General features: G+C 35.1%; 1 protein-coding gene across 1 annotated transcript in view; it reads right to left on the bottom strand.

The window, feature by feature from the left end:
* ITFG1 (integrin alpha FG-GAP repeat containing 1) overlaps positions 1-16,692 on the bottom strand; it is a 242,593-nt gene that overhangs the window by 156,129 nt on the left and 69,772 nt on the right. Inside the window, exon 8 of the mRNA XM_029242010.1 lies at positions 10,426-10,507. Coding sequence (XP_029097843.1) covers positions 10,426-10,507 — 82 coding nt within the window. The remainder of the gene's footprint in view (positions 1-10,425; positions 10,508-16,692) is intronic.

Here is a 16,692-nt window from a genome sequence, read left to right as displayed (position 1 = left end):
GGAATATCTGGAGTAAGAGCATTCCATGCAGAAGAAAAAGCCCTTAGGGGGACAGTGCCTGGTCTGTTTGAAGAACAGCAAAGAGACCACTGTGGCTGGAATAATTTACATTTGTAGTGTTAGGAAGAAAGGTGGGATACTTTGAGCAGGTACTCCTTTATTTATCCATTATCCATTTTCTAAAAGGTATTTAAACAAGGATATGCTGATATCCAACTCTATGTCTCTTCAGACTTTGTATCTTGCACTTGTATAACATTTTAGTGTCCAATAGATATCTCAAACTTAATAGGTCCAAAATATTGTGGGATTAATTACATATCCTCTTAAGTCTCCTTGAAGCTCCCAATTATATCTAGAAAACCCCCCAAATTCCTTACCTTGGTTCTCAAGTCCCTGAAGATTTGGCCAAGTGCCATCCTTCTTTTTGTACTTTGAACATTCATTTAGGTGTTATCTCTGCTTGAAACAGTCTTCCAAGATCTTCCTGTGACTTCATTCAACTCGAAGGTGAAATATGACCTCATCAGCTACAGAAAATAGGCCTTCACACTTCCTCTTAGTACTTTTATCTGCTCAAAGCTCTTAACACTTTCTAAAAATACCTCGCTAATTTACTTCTTGTTGTTTTCCCTTCCTCAACAGAGTTTAAACTCCATGAGAGCAAGGTTCTTGTATGCTTCATTCATGGCTACATGCCAAGCATCCAGAATAGTCTAAATAGTAGGCGCTGAAAACAAGTATTTCTTGAATAGGTTAATGAAATCTTGTACATCTTCCAGTACAAAAGAGGAAGAAAACTGAATGGGAGAAAAACTGATCACTCTACAATTTTAAAGAATAGAATAAACTATTTGAACTGATATGTATGTACCATAAAATTCATGGTATTTTATGAATTATATTTCAAAGTATCATATTTCAAATTCCTTGAATCCAGCACTTACATCCAGTTGTCCATATTCCATATATTAAAGTATTTTGTATTTATATTTACTTAATAATTTCTGACTGGTGATGAAGGTGCTATATTAGTACATTTAAGAGAGACTATCTGAAAAATTTTATCTTATTGACTAATGTCAACTGGAATTCAGTGTCCCTTTTAATGAAAAAATAAATAAGGCTACTTAACAAGAGAACAGCCACTTTTCAACTATAGGAAACAAACGAACAAACAAAAGTCCACTATTAAGTCTTTGGAATGAAAAGCAGTCTTAAATGACTAAAAAAAATGAGACCAAGCCCAGAAAGCATAATACTTAGAACTCTCCCCTATACGGCCTCTTTTGTAATATAATGATCTGTCTATTTGAAGGTATTTGATCTTTAAAATACTTACATATAAGAGAATGTGAGTGGGGTACTTTCACACCCCATTTACACCAATGGACAGATCCAGACAGAAAATTAATAAGGAAACACAAGCCTTAAATGACACATTAGACCAGATAGACTTAATTGATAGTTATAGGACATTCCATCCAAAAGCAGCAGAATACACTTTCTTCTCAAGTGCACACAGAACATTCTTCAGGATAGATCACATCTTGGGTCACAAATAAAGCCTCGGTAAATTTAAGAAAATTGAAATCATATCAAGCATCTTTTCTGACCACACTACTGGATTAGAAATCAATTACAGGAAAAAAACTAAAAATCACGAACACACGGAGGTTAAACAATATAAATAAATAAATAACCAATGGTTCATTGAAGAAATCAAAGAAGAAATAAAAAACAAACCTACAGACAAATGACAACAAAAACACGATGATCCAAAAGCTATGGATGCAGCAAAAGCAGTTCTAATAGCAATGTTTAAAGCAATATAATCTTGCCTCAAGAAACAAGAAAAATCTCAAATAAACAACCTAAGCTTACACCTAAAGCAACTAGAGAAAGGAGAACAAAACAAACCCAAAGTTAGTAGATGGAAAGAAACCATAAATATCAGAGCAGAAATAAAAGAAATAGAAATGAAGAGAACAAGAGCAAAAATCAATGAAACTAAAAGCTGGTTCTTTGAGAAGAGAAACAAAATTGATAAACCTTTAGCCACACTCATCAAGAAAAAAAGGGAGAGGATTCAAATCAATAAAATCAGAAATGAAAAAGGAGAAAAAACAATTGACATCACAGAAATACAAAGGATCATAAGAGACTACTACAAGCAACTGTATGCAAATAAAATGGACAACCTCCAAGAAATGGACAAATTCTTAAAAGGTATAACCTTCCAAGACTGAACCAGGAAGAAATAGAAAATATAAACAGACCAATCAGAAGTACTGAAATTGAAACTGCAATTAAAAATCTTCTAACAAACAAAAGTCCAGGACCAGATGGCTTCACAGATGAATTCTATCAAACATTTAGAGAAGAGTTAACACCTATCCTTCTCAAACTCTTCCAGAAAATTGCAGAGGAAGGAATACTCCCAAGCTCATTCTACGAATCCACAATCACCATGATACCAAAACCAGAAAAAGATATAACAAAAAAAGAAAATTACAGACCAATATCACTGATGTACACAGACGCAAATATCCTCAAGGATATACTAGCAAACAGAATCCAACAACATATTAAAAGGATCATACACCATGATAAAGTGGGATTTTATCCCAGGGATGCAAGCATTCCTCAGTATACACAAATCAATCAATATGATACACCATGTTAACAAATTAAACAATAAGAACCATATGATCATCTCAATAGATGATGAAAAAGCTTTTGACAAAATTCAACACCCATTTATGATAAAACCTCTCCAGAAAGTGGGCACAGAGGGAACCTGCCTCAACATAATAAAGGCCATATATGACATATCAACAGCAAACATCATTCTCAATGGTGAAAAACTGAAAGCACTTCCTCTAAGGTCAGGAAGAAGACAAGGATGTCCACTCTAACCACTATTATTCAACATAATTTTGGAAGTTCTAGCCATGGCAATCAGAGAAGAAAAAGAAATAAAAGGAATACAAATTGGAAAAGAAGAAGTAAAACTGTCACTGTTGGCAGATGAGATGATAATATGCATAGAGAATCCTAAAGATGCTACCAGAAAACTGCTAGAGCTAATTAACGAATCTGGTAAAGTTGCAGGATATAAAATTAATACACAGAAATATGTTGCATTCCTATAGACTAACAACAAAAGATCAGAAAGAGAAATTAAGGAAGCAATCCCATTTACCATCGCATTAAAAAGAATAAAGTACCTAGGAATAAACCTACTTAGGAGGCAAAAGACCTGTACTCAGAAAACTATAAGGTACCAATGAAAGAAGTAAAAGATGACACAAACAGATGGAGAGATATACCATGTTCTTGGATTGGAGGATTGAATATTGTGAAAATGACTGTACTACCCAAAGCAATCTACAGATTCAATGCAATGCCTATCAAGTTACCAATATCACTTTTCACAGAATTAGAACAAAAATTTTTACAATTTGTATGGAAACACAAAAGACACCAAACAGCCACAGCAATCTTGAGAAAGAAAAATGGAGCTGGAGGAATCAGGCTCCCCAACTTCAGATTATATACTACAAAGCTACAGTCATCAAAACAGTGTGGTACTGGCACAAAAACAGAAATATAGATCAATGGAACAGGATAGAAACCCCAGATATAAACTCACGCACCTATGGTCACCTAATCTATGACAAAAGAGGCAAGAATATACAATGGAGAAAAGACAGTTTCTTCAATAAGTGGTGTCGGGAAATCTGGACACCTACATGTAAAAAAATGAAATTAGAATACTCCCTTACACCATACACAAAAATAAACTCAAAATGGATTAAAGACCTAAATGTAAGGCCAGACACTATGAAACTTTTAAAGGAAAACATAGGCAGAACACTCTTTGACATAAATCACAGCAAGATCTCTATTAATCCACCTCCTAGAGTAATGAAAATAAAAACAAAAATTAAAAAATGGATCTAATTAAAAAAATAAAAAATGAATCTAATGAAAAATAAAAACAAAAATAAAAAAATGGATCTAATTAAAAATTAAAAAATGGATCTAATATCTTTTTCCACAGCAAAGGAAACCATAAACAAAACAAAAAGACAACCCTCAGAATGAGAGAAAATATTTGCAAACAAAGCAACCAAAAAGGGATTAATCTCCAAAATATACAAAAAGCTCGTGCAGCTCAATATCAAAGAAACAAACAATCCAATCAAAAAATGGGCAGAAGATCTAAATAGACATTTCTCCAAAGAAGACATACAGATGGCCAAAAAGCACATGAAAAGATGGTCAACATCACTAATTATTAGAGAAATTCAAATCAAAACTACAGTGAAGTATCACCTCACACTGGTCAGAATGGCCATCATTAAAAAATTTACAAATAATAAATGCTGGAGAGGGTGTGGAGAAAAGGGAACCCTCCTACAGTGTTGGTGGGAATGTAAATTCGTACAGCCGCTATGGAAAACAGTATGGAGTTTCCTTAAAAAACTAAAAATAGAGCTACCATATGACCCTGCAAGCCTACTCCTGGTATATATCTGGAGAAAAACATGGTCCAAAAGGACATGCACCCCAATGTTCACTGCAGCACTGTTTACAATAGCCAAGACATGGAAGCAACCTAAATGTCCGTCGACAGAGGAATGGATAAAGAAGATGTGGTACATATATAAAATGGAATACTACTCAGCCATAGAAAAGGAAGGAAATAATGCCATTTGTAGCAACATGGATGGACCTAGAGATTGTCATACTGAGTGAAGTAAGACACAGAAAGACAAATATCATGTGATATCACTTATATGTGTAATCTAAAAAAACAGTACAAATGAACTTATTTACGAAACAGAAGTAGAGTCACACATGCAGGAAACAAACTTATGGTTAGCAGATAAGGGGGGAAGGATAAATTGGGAGATTGGGATTGACATATACACACTACTCTATATAAACAGATAACTAATAAGAACCTACAGCACAAGGAACTGTACCCAATACTCTGTAATGGCCTATATGGGAAAAGAATCTAGAAAAAGAGTGGATATATGTATATGCAAAACGGATTCACTTTTCTGTATATCTGAATCTAACACAACATTTTAAATCAATAAAATTTAAATCCAATAAAAATTAAAAAAAAACAATAAAAGAGAATATGAACATTTAATTACCCATTAGCATTTAGGCTAAATATAAGTTTTAAATTTCCATACATGGCTCACGTGATTTTCTTTTATTTCCAGATCAAAACTAACAAGAAGCAATTTTAATTCATCAAATTGTTACTGAATACACCCAACTGTAAAACAAGAGGAAGGAAAACTGCTGTTATTTTGAACTATTTCAGCTGTACCATGGTTAATTTGGAATTTAAATCCGAATTTTTATCAAGCAGCATAAAAACTTCATAAAATAACTTGCTTGTGGGGTTTTTCTCCCTTTAAACGTCATTTATTATCTACTGTACTAGGCCATTGGGATACTCAATTGAATAAGATTTGGTTTCAATCATAAGTGATACTATTTATGGGGTTCAATACTTTCCGATATGTTAGTAACTTTCACGGATGACAAAGTTTCCTATTTTCATTAACTCCTTTATCACTTATAGGATTATTTAGGCCTGATTTACAATTCCCAGGTTTCTCCAACATGCCAGTATTCTTTCTTCACTTGAAGAAAAGTGTGATCTCTTTATGATGATCTGATACACAAGATTTAGATTTGGATATATAAATTTATGTATTTTATGAGATTTAAAATATGATTCAATCTATAGAAAATGCTGACGTTCTGTTAAGGTTTGTCTTCCCCCTTCAGTTTTGCAGCTTTTTATTGATTTCTATTACATCTGGCATTGCATACAAAATTAATGTTTTCTCTAAGTGTGGTTGTATATAATCTTTTTTGATAGAAAAAAATGTACCTTATTTTTCTTGACTTTTTTTTTTTTTTTTGCAGTACGTGGGCCTCTCACTGTTGTGGCCTCTCCCGTTGTGCAGCACAGGTTCCGGACGCGCAGGCTCAGTGGCCATGGTTCACGGGCCCAGCCGCTCCGCGGCACGTGGGATCTTCCCGGACCGGGGCACGAACCCGTGTCCCCTGCATGGGCAGGTGGACTCTCAACCACTGCACCACCAGGGAAGCCCAACTTTTATGTCCTATGTAGTTTAACAGATACTACCTTATTTGCTGAAATTCTAGACACCTTGATATTCTAAGCCTACCTAGAAAAACACTCAACTTTAACATACAGTTTAAAAGGGTGATATAATAGGGTAAGGCACAACATGTTTTCTAGAAGATGACTGCTTAAGTATTAGAGGCATTTATGGGTTGCAGATCTCCCAAGTGTGAGGCCAGGGCCCAGCTAATAACCAACAGCAGCTACTACTTATTAGCTGATTTCTAAGGCTCAGGAAATGCTAAAGAGCTCTGTAAATGACACCTTTTTTGGCCACTAGTGCCCTGCTAAACTGTAAATCCAAAGGCCTTTTCATGGTCATCCTTGTACATCACATTTTAATATCATCAATATTTTCTGATCACATTTTAGCACTCTTTTTTCTCCCTCCTTATCCCTGTCAAACTCTATTCACACTCTCCTTCTTGGAGGGCTCATTCAGTTCTTGATCTCTTAGCTCTTGGAGGACTTTCAAACTTGCTTTGGTTTTATTACTAAACTTATGTTTCATAAATGTTCCAGCTTGTTGTCTTACTAGCATTATTAAAGTAATGACTCTAAAGTATCTTAATATCCAAACCAGCTTACTCTCCTGATTACCTATCTCTATGAAAACTGGTAGAGAAAAGAATGATTCTTCTAGTTATTCAGAGGCAAGTTGTTTTTTGTTTTTTTTTTTAATCCTTCTATTGTCAAACCAACCAGTACATTTACTGATTATTTCTTTGCAAAGTTTCTCCCAACTGTCCCTCCAATTATTGATGTAGTTAGCTCATGCTCACACCACCTCATGTCCGACCTGTCTCCTGACTGGTTTCCATCCTTAGGAGATCGAGTATTTCAAAACCGTTTAAATCTACCCTCTGTCTTTTTTTTTTTTTTTAATTGGGGTATAGTTACTTTACAATGTTGTGTTAGTTTCTGCTGTACGATGAAGTAAATCAGCTTTATGTATATATATATATCCCCTCCCTCTTGGACCTCCCTCCCACCACCCCCCATCCCATCCCATCTAGGTCACCACAGAGCACCAAGCTGAGCTCCCTGCACTATACAGCAGGTTCTCACTAGCTATCTATTTTGCACACGGCAGTGCACATACGTCAATCCCAATTTCCCAATTCATCCCACCCCTGTGTCTACAGGTACGTTCCCTATGTCTGTGTCTCTATTCCTGCCCTGCAAATAGGTTCATCTGTACCATTTTTCTAGATTCCACCTACATGTGTTAATATTTTTTTTCTCTTTCTGACTTACTTCACTCTGTATGACGGACTCTGGTCCATCCATCTCAACAAATGACCCAATTTTGTTCCTTTTTATGGCTGAGTAATATTCCATTGTATATATGAACCACATCTTCTGAAATCCACCTCTCTTTTGATATGAAAATCTCAGGCATCTCAGAGATTCTAATAAACTTCCCCTGACTTCCTATTCCATGTCCCAGAAGCATTACCTTCTGCATATCCCATCAGACCAGAAGATTTTGTTTTACTTTCTGAAGTTAATTTAAAACGGTACAGTTGGCCCTACATATCCATGGGTTCTGCATCCATTCAACCAACTGTAGAAGCCACAGAAATGGAGGGCTGACTGTACCATGTAATTTTCTACACTTGAATATCCTCGGCTTTGGGTATCTGGCAGTAGCTGGTGGGAACTGGTGATGGTGGGGTGATCCTAGAACCAATCCCCCGTGGATACCTAGGGACTACTACTGTATCTACAAAGCTGTAGGAGTTAAAGACTGTGTGGAAGTACATGACCTTCTCTGAAGGAGTTGTTCATGCAACTCAGAGGATAGGATAAATTATATTTGAACTCAGAGGTAATATGACAAAAAAATCTAAACACTTTAAGTACATACTTTGGTTTCTTTCTTGCCATAGTTGCCTATTATCCTTCTATATTTTACTTTTTCATTACTAAATTAATCTAACCACATAGCAGAAAATTTGGAAAACAGGTAATAAGATAACCTATTTTCCGACTTTAACGCAACCATTATCATCATTTTGATATATTTCGCTCTAGTCTTATTTTTTTTAAATGATCATACTGTACAACATACTGTTCTGCTTTTTTCTCCTAACAGAATCTTCATAACTCCCATTTTATTGGCTGTGTAACATTTCATAGAGTTTTATTTAGGTGATTTCTGGGAAAGTATTTGTTTGTCTTATAAAGGGAATAAATAATGTTATCATAAGTCTGAATAATTATTTCCTTGTTTTATTAGCTATAAGTTCCTGATTTGTTTGATTTCAAACCATCCTACCTCCCTTTCACTATACCAGCACAGCCTTCTTTAAGAGTAGGTTTTTTTGATATCTTTAAAAAAATATTTTACGTTAGAAACTAAAAACTTCATCATAGGTAAAAAACTTCTGTTCCTAGACAATGCAGGTGAGCTGGGAGCCATTTAAACATTCCTTTTTGGTACAGGAGTCTTCCTGTGAGCTATATCATTTATTCATGCATGTGCTTCAAGCATATGCTTTTTTTTAACCAAACAAATGGTGAATTTCTGATATCACTCTGACTTCCTGGCTGTCAGTCACTTCCCTTGCCTTGGTTCAAAAGGAGTGGGAGGGGTGGTGGATGGAGGGCAGGATGCAATTTACAGACATAATCAAATGTATAGGAAAATGCATATTTTTATATATTAATATTCATAACCTTATTCAATGCCATCTGTTTGGACTCATAAGCAGTCTTGTTTTTTGATAATACCCAGCTAAAAATACATCAAGTTTTAAAAAGACAGTGTGGGCTATTTCTTTAAAATTTACTGATCCATTAAAAAAGTTTACTGATATACTCACCTAAAGTTATTAAAAATAGGGGAGAAATAGTTATGTTTAATTGACTATATCCTATATTCTGCACATTGAAAAAACACAAACACGTAAGTTAAATGTCTATGTTTATGGTTAGCACAATTAAAAAAAATCTTTAAGTAAAGCTACTAATAACTTTGTTACAAGCAAAGCACTTCATCATACAAAACACACAATAATAAAACAAATATCTTCAATTTGGAGGATCCTAACCAGGGATTAAGGGAGGTCTGTGAGCCTCCTGAGAATTATATACTGCATATATACTTCTTTCCCTAGAGAGACTTGCAAAGGGATTTGTCATTAATCCAGCTAATCAAGTCCATAAGCAAATAAAATTCCTGTATCCTAACACTTGACTATTTGCATTAAAGACTATAAATCAGGCCCCAGAAATTTGCTCAAAATCAAAGTAATATTCAATGTAATAAAACTAAAATACAGTACAACAGAGATTCATGTTGAAATTTTCATCAAATAACACTATCAAACCTCCTGCTTTAGTTGTCATGGGACACGTCTCTATGACACTGAACAATGAGTTGATTTAGTCAGCAGAGCAAAAAGCAGCAACAAGACCAAACAAGTCCAGTGAAAAGACTGAGATTATGCAATAATTTCCTGTGCACTTACTCTGTGCCTGACACTGTGCTTTACTCACATTGTGTTATTCACATTAGCCTTGTGAGATGGTTATAATCATCATCCTCATTTTACAAATGAAGAAACTGAGGCCTCTGGAGGTGGTAATATGTCACCTGCATTTTGAGGAACAGGCTGAGGTGTTTGTTGGTAGAATGAAGGAAAAGCAGGATGGGAGTGAACTTTGGACTCAGGTAGTGGTCATCTGGACCACTTTTCCATCTGACACCAAAATCCTTTTAATAATAACCCTGACAAATGATGAAAGAGCCATATATGCTTTGGAAGTTCTGAACTTGATTTATTGTGTAGAATCTTGTGGAAAACAGAGATTCATAACAGATGCTACTCTTTGGAATTAAGATATAAACAAAAATGTTTTTTAATATTCAAGTAGTTTGAAGAGATCAGGTTAATTTCTTCAATATTTTTGTTCTACAGCGTGGATATACATAAAAATGTCATGATAATTACTATTAGGTATTCTCTAGAAAAGCCTCAGTAGACATCCTTGTTTTTGCATGTTACTCCTGCAAACAGGAGTCCCTTAAATTCAAACTATAATTTAAACACACGTCATAAATTGCTCCTTATTGTATTAAAGAATTGACCACATGCCATGTATAATACTAGGACAGGCATCTTTTAAATCAGTAATAGCTCTGAAGACACTAAAGTTACTTTTAGATATGGGGAATTAATATGACTAGGTCAGAGAGATGGGGAGACTTTCAAAGACAAAAACAATCTTACCAAAGTCGGCAAATGCTGACTGTCCAACTACCATCATATTTTGAGGTTTTTCAAATACAGTACTGAGAGAGAAATTTCCATCCTGTTAAAGGCAGAAAGTTTTGGATTAGACCATCATAATCCATTCATTTGTCAAGTGTGAAACAAAGCATTTTAACTAAAGCAGAAAAATAAATAATTTAAGACTTTTGTTGTACTGCAAAAAATTATCCCAATTTTCTGTTCCACTTTTCTCATAAAATGAAAGAAACTGCTGTGAGTTGAAGATGTGCATCTGGAGTGCTTTCCTTGCTGTCAATTCAGGTATGGTATGTTTTACTAAATCATCATCATAATTTCAGACAGAATGAGTGTCTTCTACTTTCAAGTACTGTGGAAGGTTTGGGGAATATAAAGAAGCCCAAAACATAGTTCCTACCTTCAAAGAGCTTACAGTCCATTTGGGAGATAAAATGTAAGTCAGGAAAACAGAATTTCTGAAGGTAACATATAAGTGGTATAAGTAGGAAAGACACTATGTTTTACAGATTTCAAGGAAGAAGATTCTGTTGGAGGTTAATTAAGAACAGATATTCAAATGAAATGAGAATTACATTCATCCTTAAATGGCCCATTCATTATCAACCCAAGTTTATGTATCAATCAGAAAGGGAGCAAAGGAGTACAACAGCTGCCATGTACTAACCAGAGGTGGATAAGCTAACAAAAAAGGAGAACCCATTAGAGATCATTTGTTTCAGTTACTCTTACCAAAGTGGAATATCTGGCTTACAAAAATAATATACATTTCTTTAAATTATTGCCTTTCTTTTCTATAACTTTAGATTACTACACAAGAAAAAACCCCCAAAACTCTGCATTTGGGTTTTGAGCTCTCAGCTTTAGAGCTCTCTTCTTATCACTGATCTCTCTATTCACTATTTGATATACTGACCCTGATTCCTACATACTTTATATAGGATACCTATATATTTTAAGATATTAAACAATTTTAAAACACTTTTCTTCTTTGTTCCTCTAAGGATACTGCATATCTGCAAGTTAGTTTCTTAAGAAATCATTTCTAACATTTACAGAGAAATGCATTGCTACACTGAAAGCATGAAGACTACATGCTTGAGAAACATGAATAAGTAAAATTTGCCTTGTGACAGGCAGTTTTCCAACCATTTTAATACACCATCATCCACATGCAGAAACATGTTTCTCCTACCTACCATTGTTAAAGTATCTGATATATTTTTGAATGATTTTTCTACGGAAATCTTATTTACTTGTCTTAAAACTTAGGATTCCCCTCCAGTCTTACTTAGTACCTGAAATTACACTAGAGATGCATCAAAATTGCCAAATTTCTGACAAGTGTCAAGTGAATTTGCATTCTAGAAAGATTACAGCATCGGGTACAAAGTGGACATAATTATTCTTGAATGGAAAAATCTCTCTTAAAATACATCAGCTTCATCTAACATAAAGCTGAACATCAACCTATTAAATGACTCAAGTGAATGAATTACCCCAGTGAAGTTCTGTTAAACTCAATAAAATATATTTAGAAATGTTTCCAGATACAGGCATACTTTAGAGATACTGCAGTCCAGAACACCACAATAAAGTGAGTATTGCAATAAAGCAAGTCACAGGAATATTCTGGTTTCCCAGTGCATATAAAAGTTATTTTTATACTATACTGTAGTCTATCAAGTGTGCAAAAGCATTATGCCTAAAAAAATGTGCATACCTTAATTAAAAAATACTTAATTGCTGAAAAAAAGTGCTGTCATCCTAAGCCTTCAGCAAGCTGTAATCTTTCTGCAATAGTAACATCAAAGATCAATAATCACAGATCACCATAATAAATATAATACTATGGAAAAAGTTTGAAATATTGTCAGAATTACAAGAAGTGACCAAATACTGCTGGAAAAATGGTGCTGATATACTTGCTTGACACAGGGCCACCACAAACCTTCAATTTGTAAAAAAAAAAAAAAAAAAAAAAGCACTCTCTGTGAAGTGTAATAAAGTGCAGCACAATAAAACAGGTATGCCTGTATAACTTCATGATGCATCTCCACCAAGAAACACTGAATACTCCCCAGGTGACAGCCTCCCATTTCTAAGATACCACATTCACCATGAATCTCAGTATAAGAAGAACAAAACCCTCTTCTAACTGTAAGAAAAAGAGAATCATATATTCTTGCTACAGTGAGAGCGTGCAGAATACATTATATATATGACATGATTGGGGGAAAAGATAACACTTTATTGAATTTATCTTTCCATCATTATCATTGCTTATTCTTTACTCCATTTGGCAGTACAAACCTATAGGACTTAATTTCAGTGTCATGTACATATTTAGTATTTGATTAAAATGATTCAATAAACTTAATCATCACGATGTTATTACTCTTATTAGATGACATATTTTAAAGTGATGCATGCCTACACTTATTTTCAAAGATGAAGCTGCTTTGTACCTATTTAATGTAGGAAAGACAAATGTGATCAATAAACTGAGAGAGTAGAACAGTCTGGTAGAAAGGGAAGCAGACATGTAGTTAGATGACGTGGTTCTAGACCTTTCATTGATAAGTTGTATCACTTTGGAACAGCCACTTACTGCTCTGGGTCTCTGTTCTTCAACTGTTAGAAGGGGATAAATGTACTGTGTACTTGCAGGGTTCTAGAGAGGATCAATGGAATGAAACATTAGGAAGAGTTCTGCAAAATGTAAATTTATCAGGCACTTTTAAGGTATTTTTATAATGTCAGTCCTGTGCTTCTGAGCTGCAAGTACTTTTTTCATGGCCTGCTATTTGAGACCACTCCACTCTGTCCCATTCATTACCATGCTGTTCTTACTTGCCTTCATTGTAGTCCTACAATCCAAAATTGGGCCAACCCACTGCTACAATTATAACTATGTCTTTTACCTTTTCTTCCACCTGCTTGGTTTCTGGAATGACTGTGCAATGACTTGAGGGTCCAAGTTTTAGAGACAGATTTCCTAGTTCAACTCCCAGCTCCACTGTTTCCTAGCTTTGAGGTCTGAACAAGTTAGTTCTAATGTAAGCATCCGTTTACTTATCTCTAAAATGAATTTTTACAAGGTTTTTGTGAGGATTAGTAAAATAATCCATATAAAGTGCTTATTAGCTCAGCATATGCACAAATATGTATGTAGTTAACATTATAATTGGTAGTAGGAACGCTAGTATTAATACTATTATTTCTGCTACCCACCATTGAAGCAGCTAACACACTGCCATTGACAAGGGATTTGCCATTTTCTGCTTGAATTCCAGCCACAGGTGCTATGTTGTAACAAGTATATTTACATGGAGGACCACCTATGCTTTGGCCTGCAGGTTTTAATATTTACTATTAAAACTGCCATATTTATAATGTTAAAAAATGATCAGGAAGCAACATGGGATGACTATCATGTGTCTACATCTTTATTTGCATAAAGCAATGGTTCTTGACCAGAGGTGATTTTGTTTGCCAGAGGACACTGGGCAATATATGGAGACATTTTCATTGTTACAATTGAGAGGCAGCTTCTAGCATCTAAGTGAGTAGGGGCCAGGGGGGATACTGCTAAACAACATACAATGCACAGGACAGATCTCCACATTAAAGAATCATCTGGCCTATGGCCAGTAGGCACATGAAAAGCTGCTCAACATTACTAATTATTAGAGAAATGCAAATCAAAACTACAGTGAGGTACCACCTCACACTGGTCAGAATGGCCATCATTAAAAAGTCTACAAATAACAAATGCTGGAGAGGGTGTGGAGAAAAGGGAACCCTCTTGCACTGTTGGTGGGAATGTAAGTTGGTACAGCCATTATAGAAAACAGTATGGAGGTTCCTCAGAAAACTAAAAATAGAATTACCATATGATCTAGCAATCCCACTCCTGGGCATATACCTGGACAAAACTATAATTCAAAAAGATATATGCACCCCTATATTCATAGCACCACTATTCACAATAGACAAAACACGGAAACAACCTAAATGTCCATTGATAGATGAAAGTATAATGAAGATGTGGTACATATATACAATGGAATATTACTCAGCCATAAAAAAGAAACAATGCCATTTGCAGCAACATGGATACAACTAGAGATTCTCATACTAAATGAAGTAGAGTCAAAAAGAGAAAGACAAATACTATGAGATAGCACTTATGTGTGGAATCTAAAACATGGCACAAATGAACCTATCTACAAAACAGACACAGACTCTCAGACATAGAGGTCAGACTTGTGGTTGCCAACGGGGAGTGGGGGAGGGAGAGGGATGGACTGGGGGAGTTTGAGGTTGGTAGATGCAAACTATTACATTTAGAAGAGATAAACAATAAGGTCCTACTGTATAGCACAGGGAACTATATCCAATCTCCTGGGATAAACCATAATGGAAAAGAACATAAAAAAATGTATATATATGTATACTGAGTCACTCTGCTGTACAGCTGAGATTGGCACAACATGGTAAACCAACTATACTTCAAAAAAACTCCAAAAAACAAAAACAAACAAAAAAACCAAAGAATCATCTGGCCTAAAATGGCATTAAGTGCCAAGATTGAAAGTTTCTAAGGGTGGTGAGTGTTGTCTATGGGTCTGGCTTTGCCATTCCCCTCTTAACTCTTTCCCTTCATGATACTTATCTATTCTCTTCCTTGAGTTTCAGTCCTACATTTCTAACCATTTCATTGATATGTCTCTTATCTAAAACAATTTTTTTTTCCTGCCCCAAATTAGATCTTCCTTTGTCTTTTCTGTTACCCTTGCATTAACGGTCATTCTGTCTTCTCATACCTATCCCTTCTTGTCTATTCCCAACATTCTACTCCTTTAATCATCCACCTCTTTCCCAGGATATAGGAGATTCTTCCTAAGTCATCCCCCCACCTCCAGATTTTCCATGCTAACCTATCTGATATGCAATAGCCAGACTAACTGCAATAATGAAAGCTCTATTTATCTCATGCTCAGTCATAAAACGTTTAGGACTTAAGCTTCTCAATAAATTTTTAAAAGCTCAAATTACTTAGTTTAGGAGTCAAGACCTTTGCTGATCTTGTCTAAACCAATTGTTCTAATCTAACCTTCCAGTATCTTTTCATATTCTGGCCCAAACCAGCCACTTTCTACTCTATGTCCTGTGTTTCCCATGCATGTCCTTGCCCTCTTCCTTCTTCTCACTTTCAACCACTAAAATCCTGCTCATCTGTACCAGCCATTTCAAATACCGCATCTTCCTTGAAGCCTTCCCGGATGATCCTGGGTGGTCCAAATGGAAGCAACTGCTCTGTCTTTTAACTCCTTGCAGCATGAGGTTTGTACCTCTCATCATACCAGTCAGAGTTGCCTACACTCACATCTTAGCCCTCCTCCTCGTCTTCTGTCGACTTCTGATCTCCCAGAGCACCTACCATGGGGCTGTGCCCAAACTACCTAAAAAGATTTGTTGCAGCGCATATTCTTCTATTAGCTAATATGGTTTTATAGGGTTTGAGGTTTTTTTTTTTTGTCAATTAGTGTGTTACTGTGAATTGTTTGCCCAACTTCTAATTAAAAATGATCCTCCCATTTTACAAAACCTACACTTTATCTGAACAAGTTAATTTTGAGTCTATATTCCCCTTTTACAAAACCTACACTTTATCTGAACAAGTTAATTTTGAGTCTACATTCCCCTTACTTTGTACTAATGACTTTTATATTATTGTTAACGTGAGTACCTTATTGACCCAGCTGTTTTACCACATGAAAAACCCTTAGTCTCTACTGTCAAATAGATAATTTATTTTCTTTAAAGAAAACAAGAAAGGGAAAAAAAAAGTCCAATCAAAATCGAGTCTCTTCATGAAGATTTTTCTCCTATTGAGTTGCTTCACTTTATGACCTTTAAATCAGCCTAGGCTGAGAGGAAATAATATACCCAAAAGTAGTCTGTAATTTTATATATATATATTATATTTATTTATAATGAGGCTTTTCTCCCCCTGATGGATACTAGTTTGTTAATCAAAATGATTGATTTTCTCATTTTCTAATACCTCAAGATTCACTTGAAGTATTGTTTTCAAGGCTACCTGAAAACGAGTATCCCCCACTAGTGGAAATTTTCATTTATGGTAATCATTAAAAATATAACTGTATTTCTATCATCAGAAAAACAAATACAACTATATTAAAAAATATAGTACATTAAACAAAGATAAATCTTTCTGGT

This window comes from Monodon monoceros, unplaced genomic scaffold, assembly GCF_005190385.1.
Source record: "Monodon monoceros isolate NGI ecotype Baffin Bay Population unplaced genomic scaffold, NGI_Narwhal_1 Super_Scaffold_10, whole genome shotgun sequence".
NCBI lineage: Eukaryota > Metazoa > Chordata > Mammalia > Artiodactyla > Monodontidae > Monodon > Monodon monoceros.
This window is presented reverse-complemented; position numbering and strand designations above follow the sequence as displayed.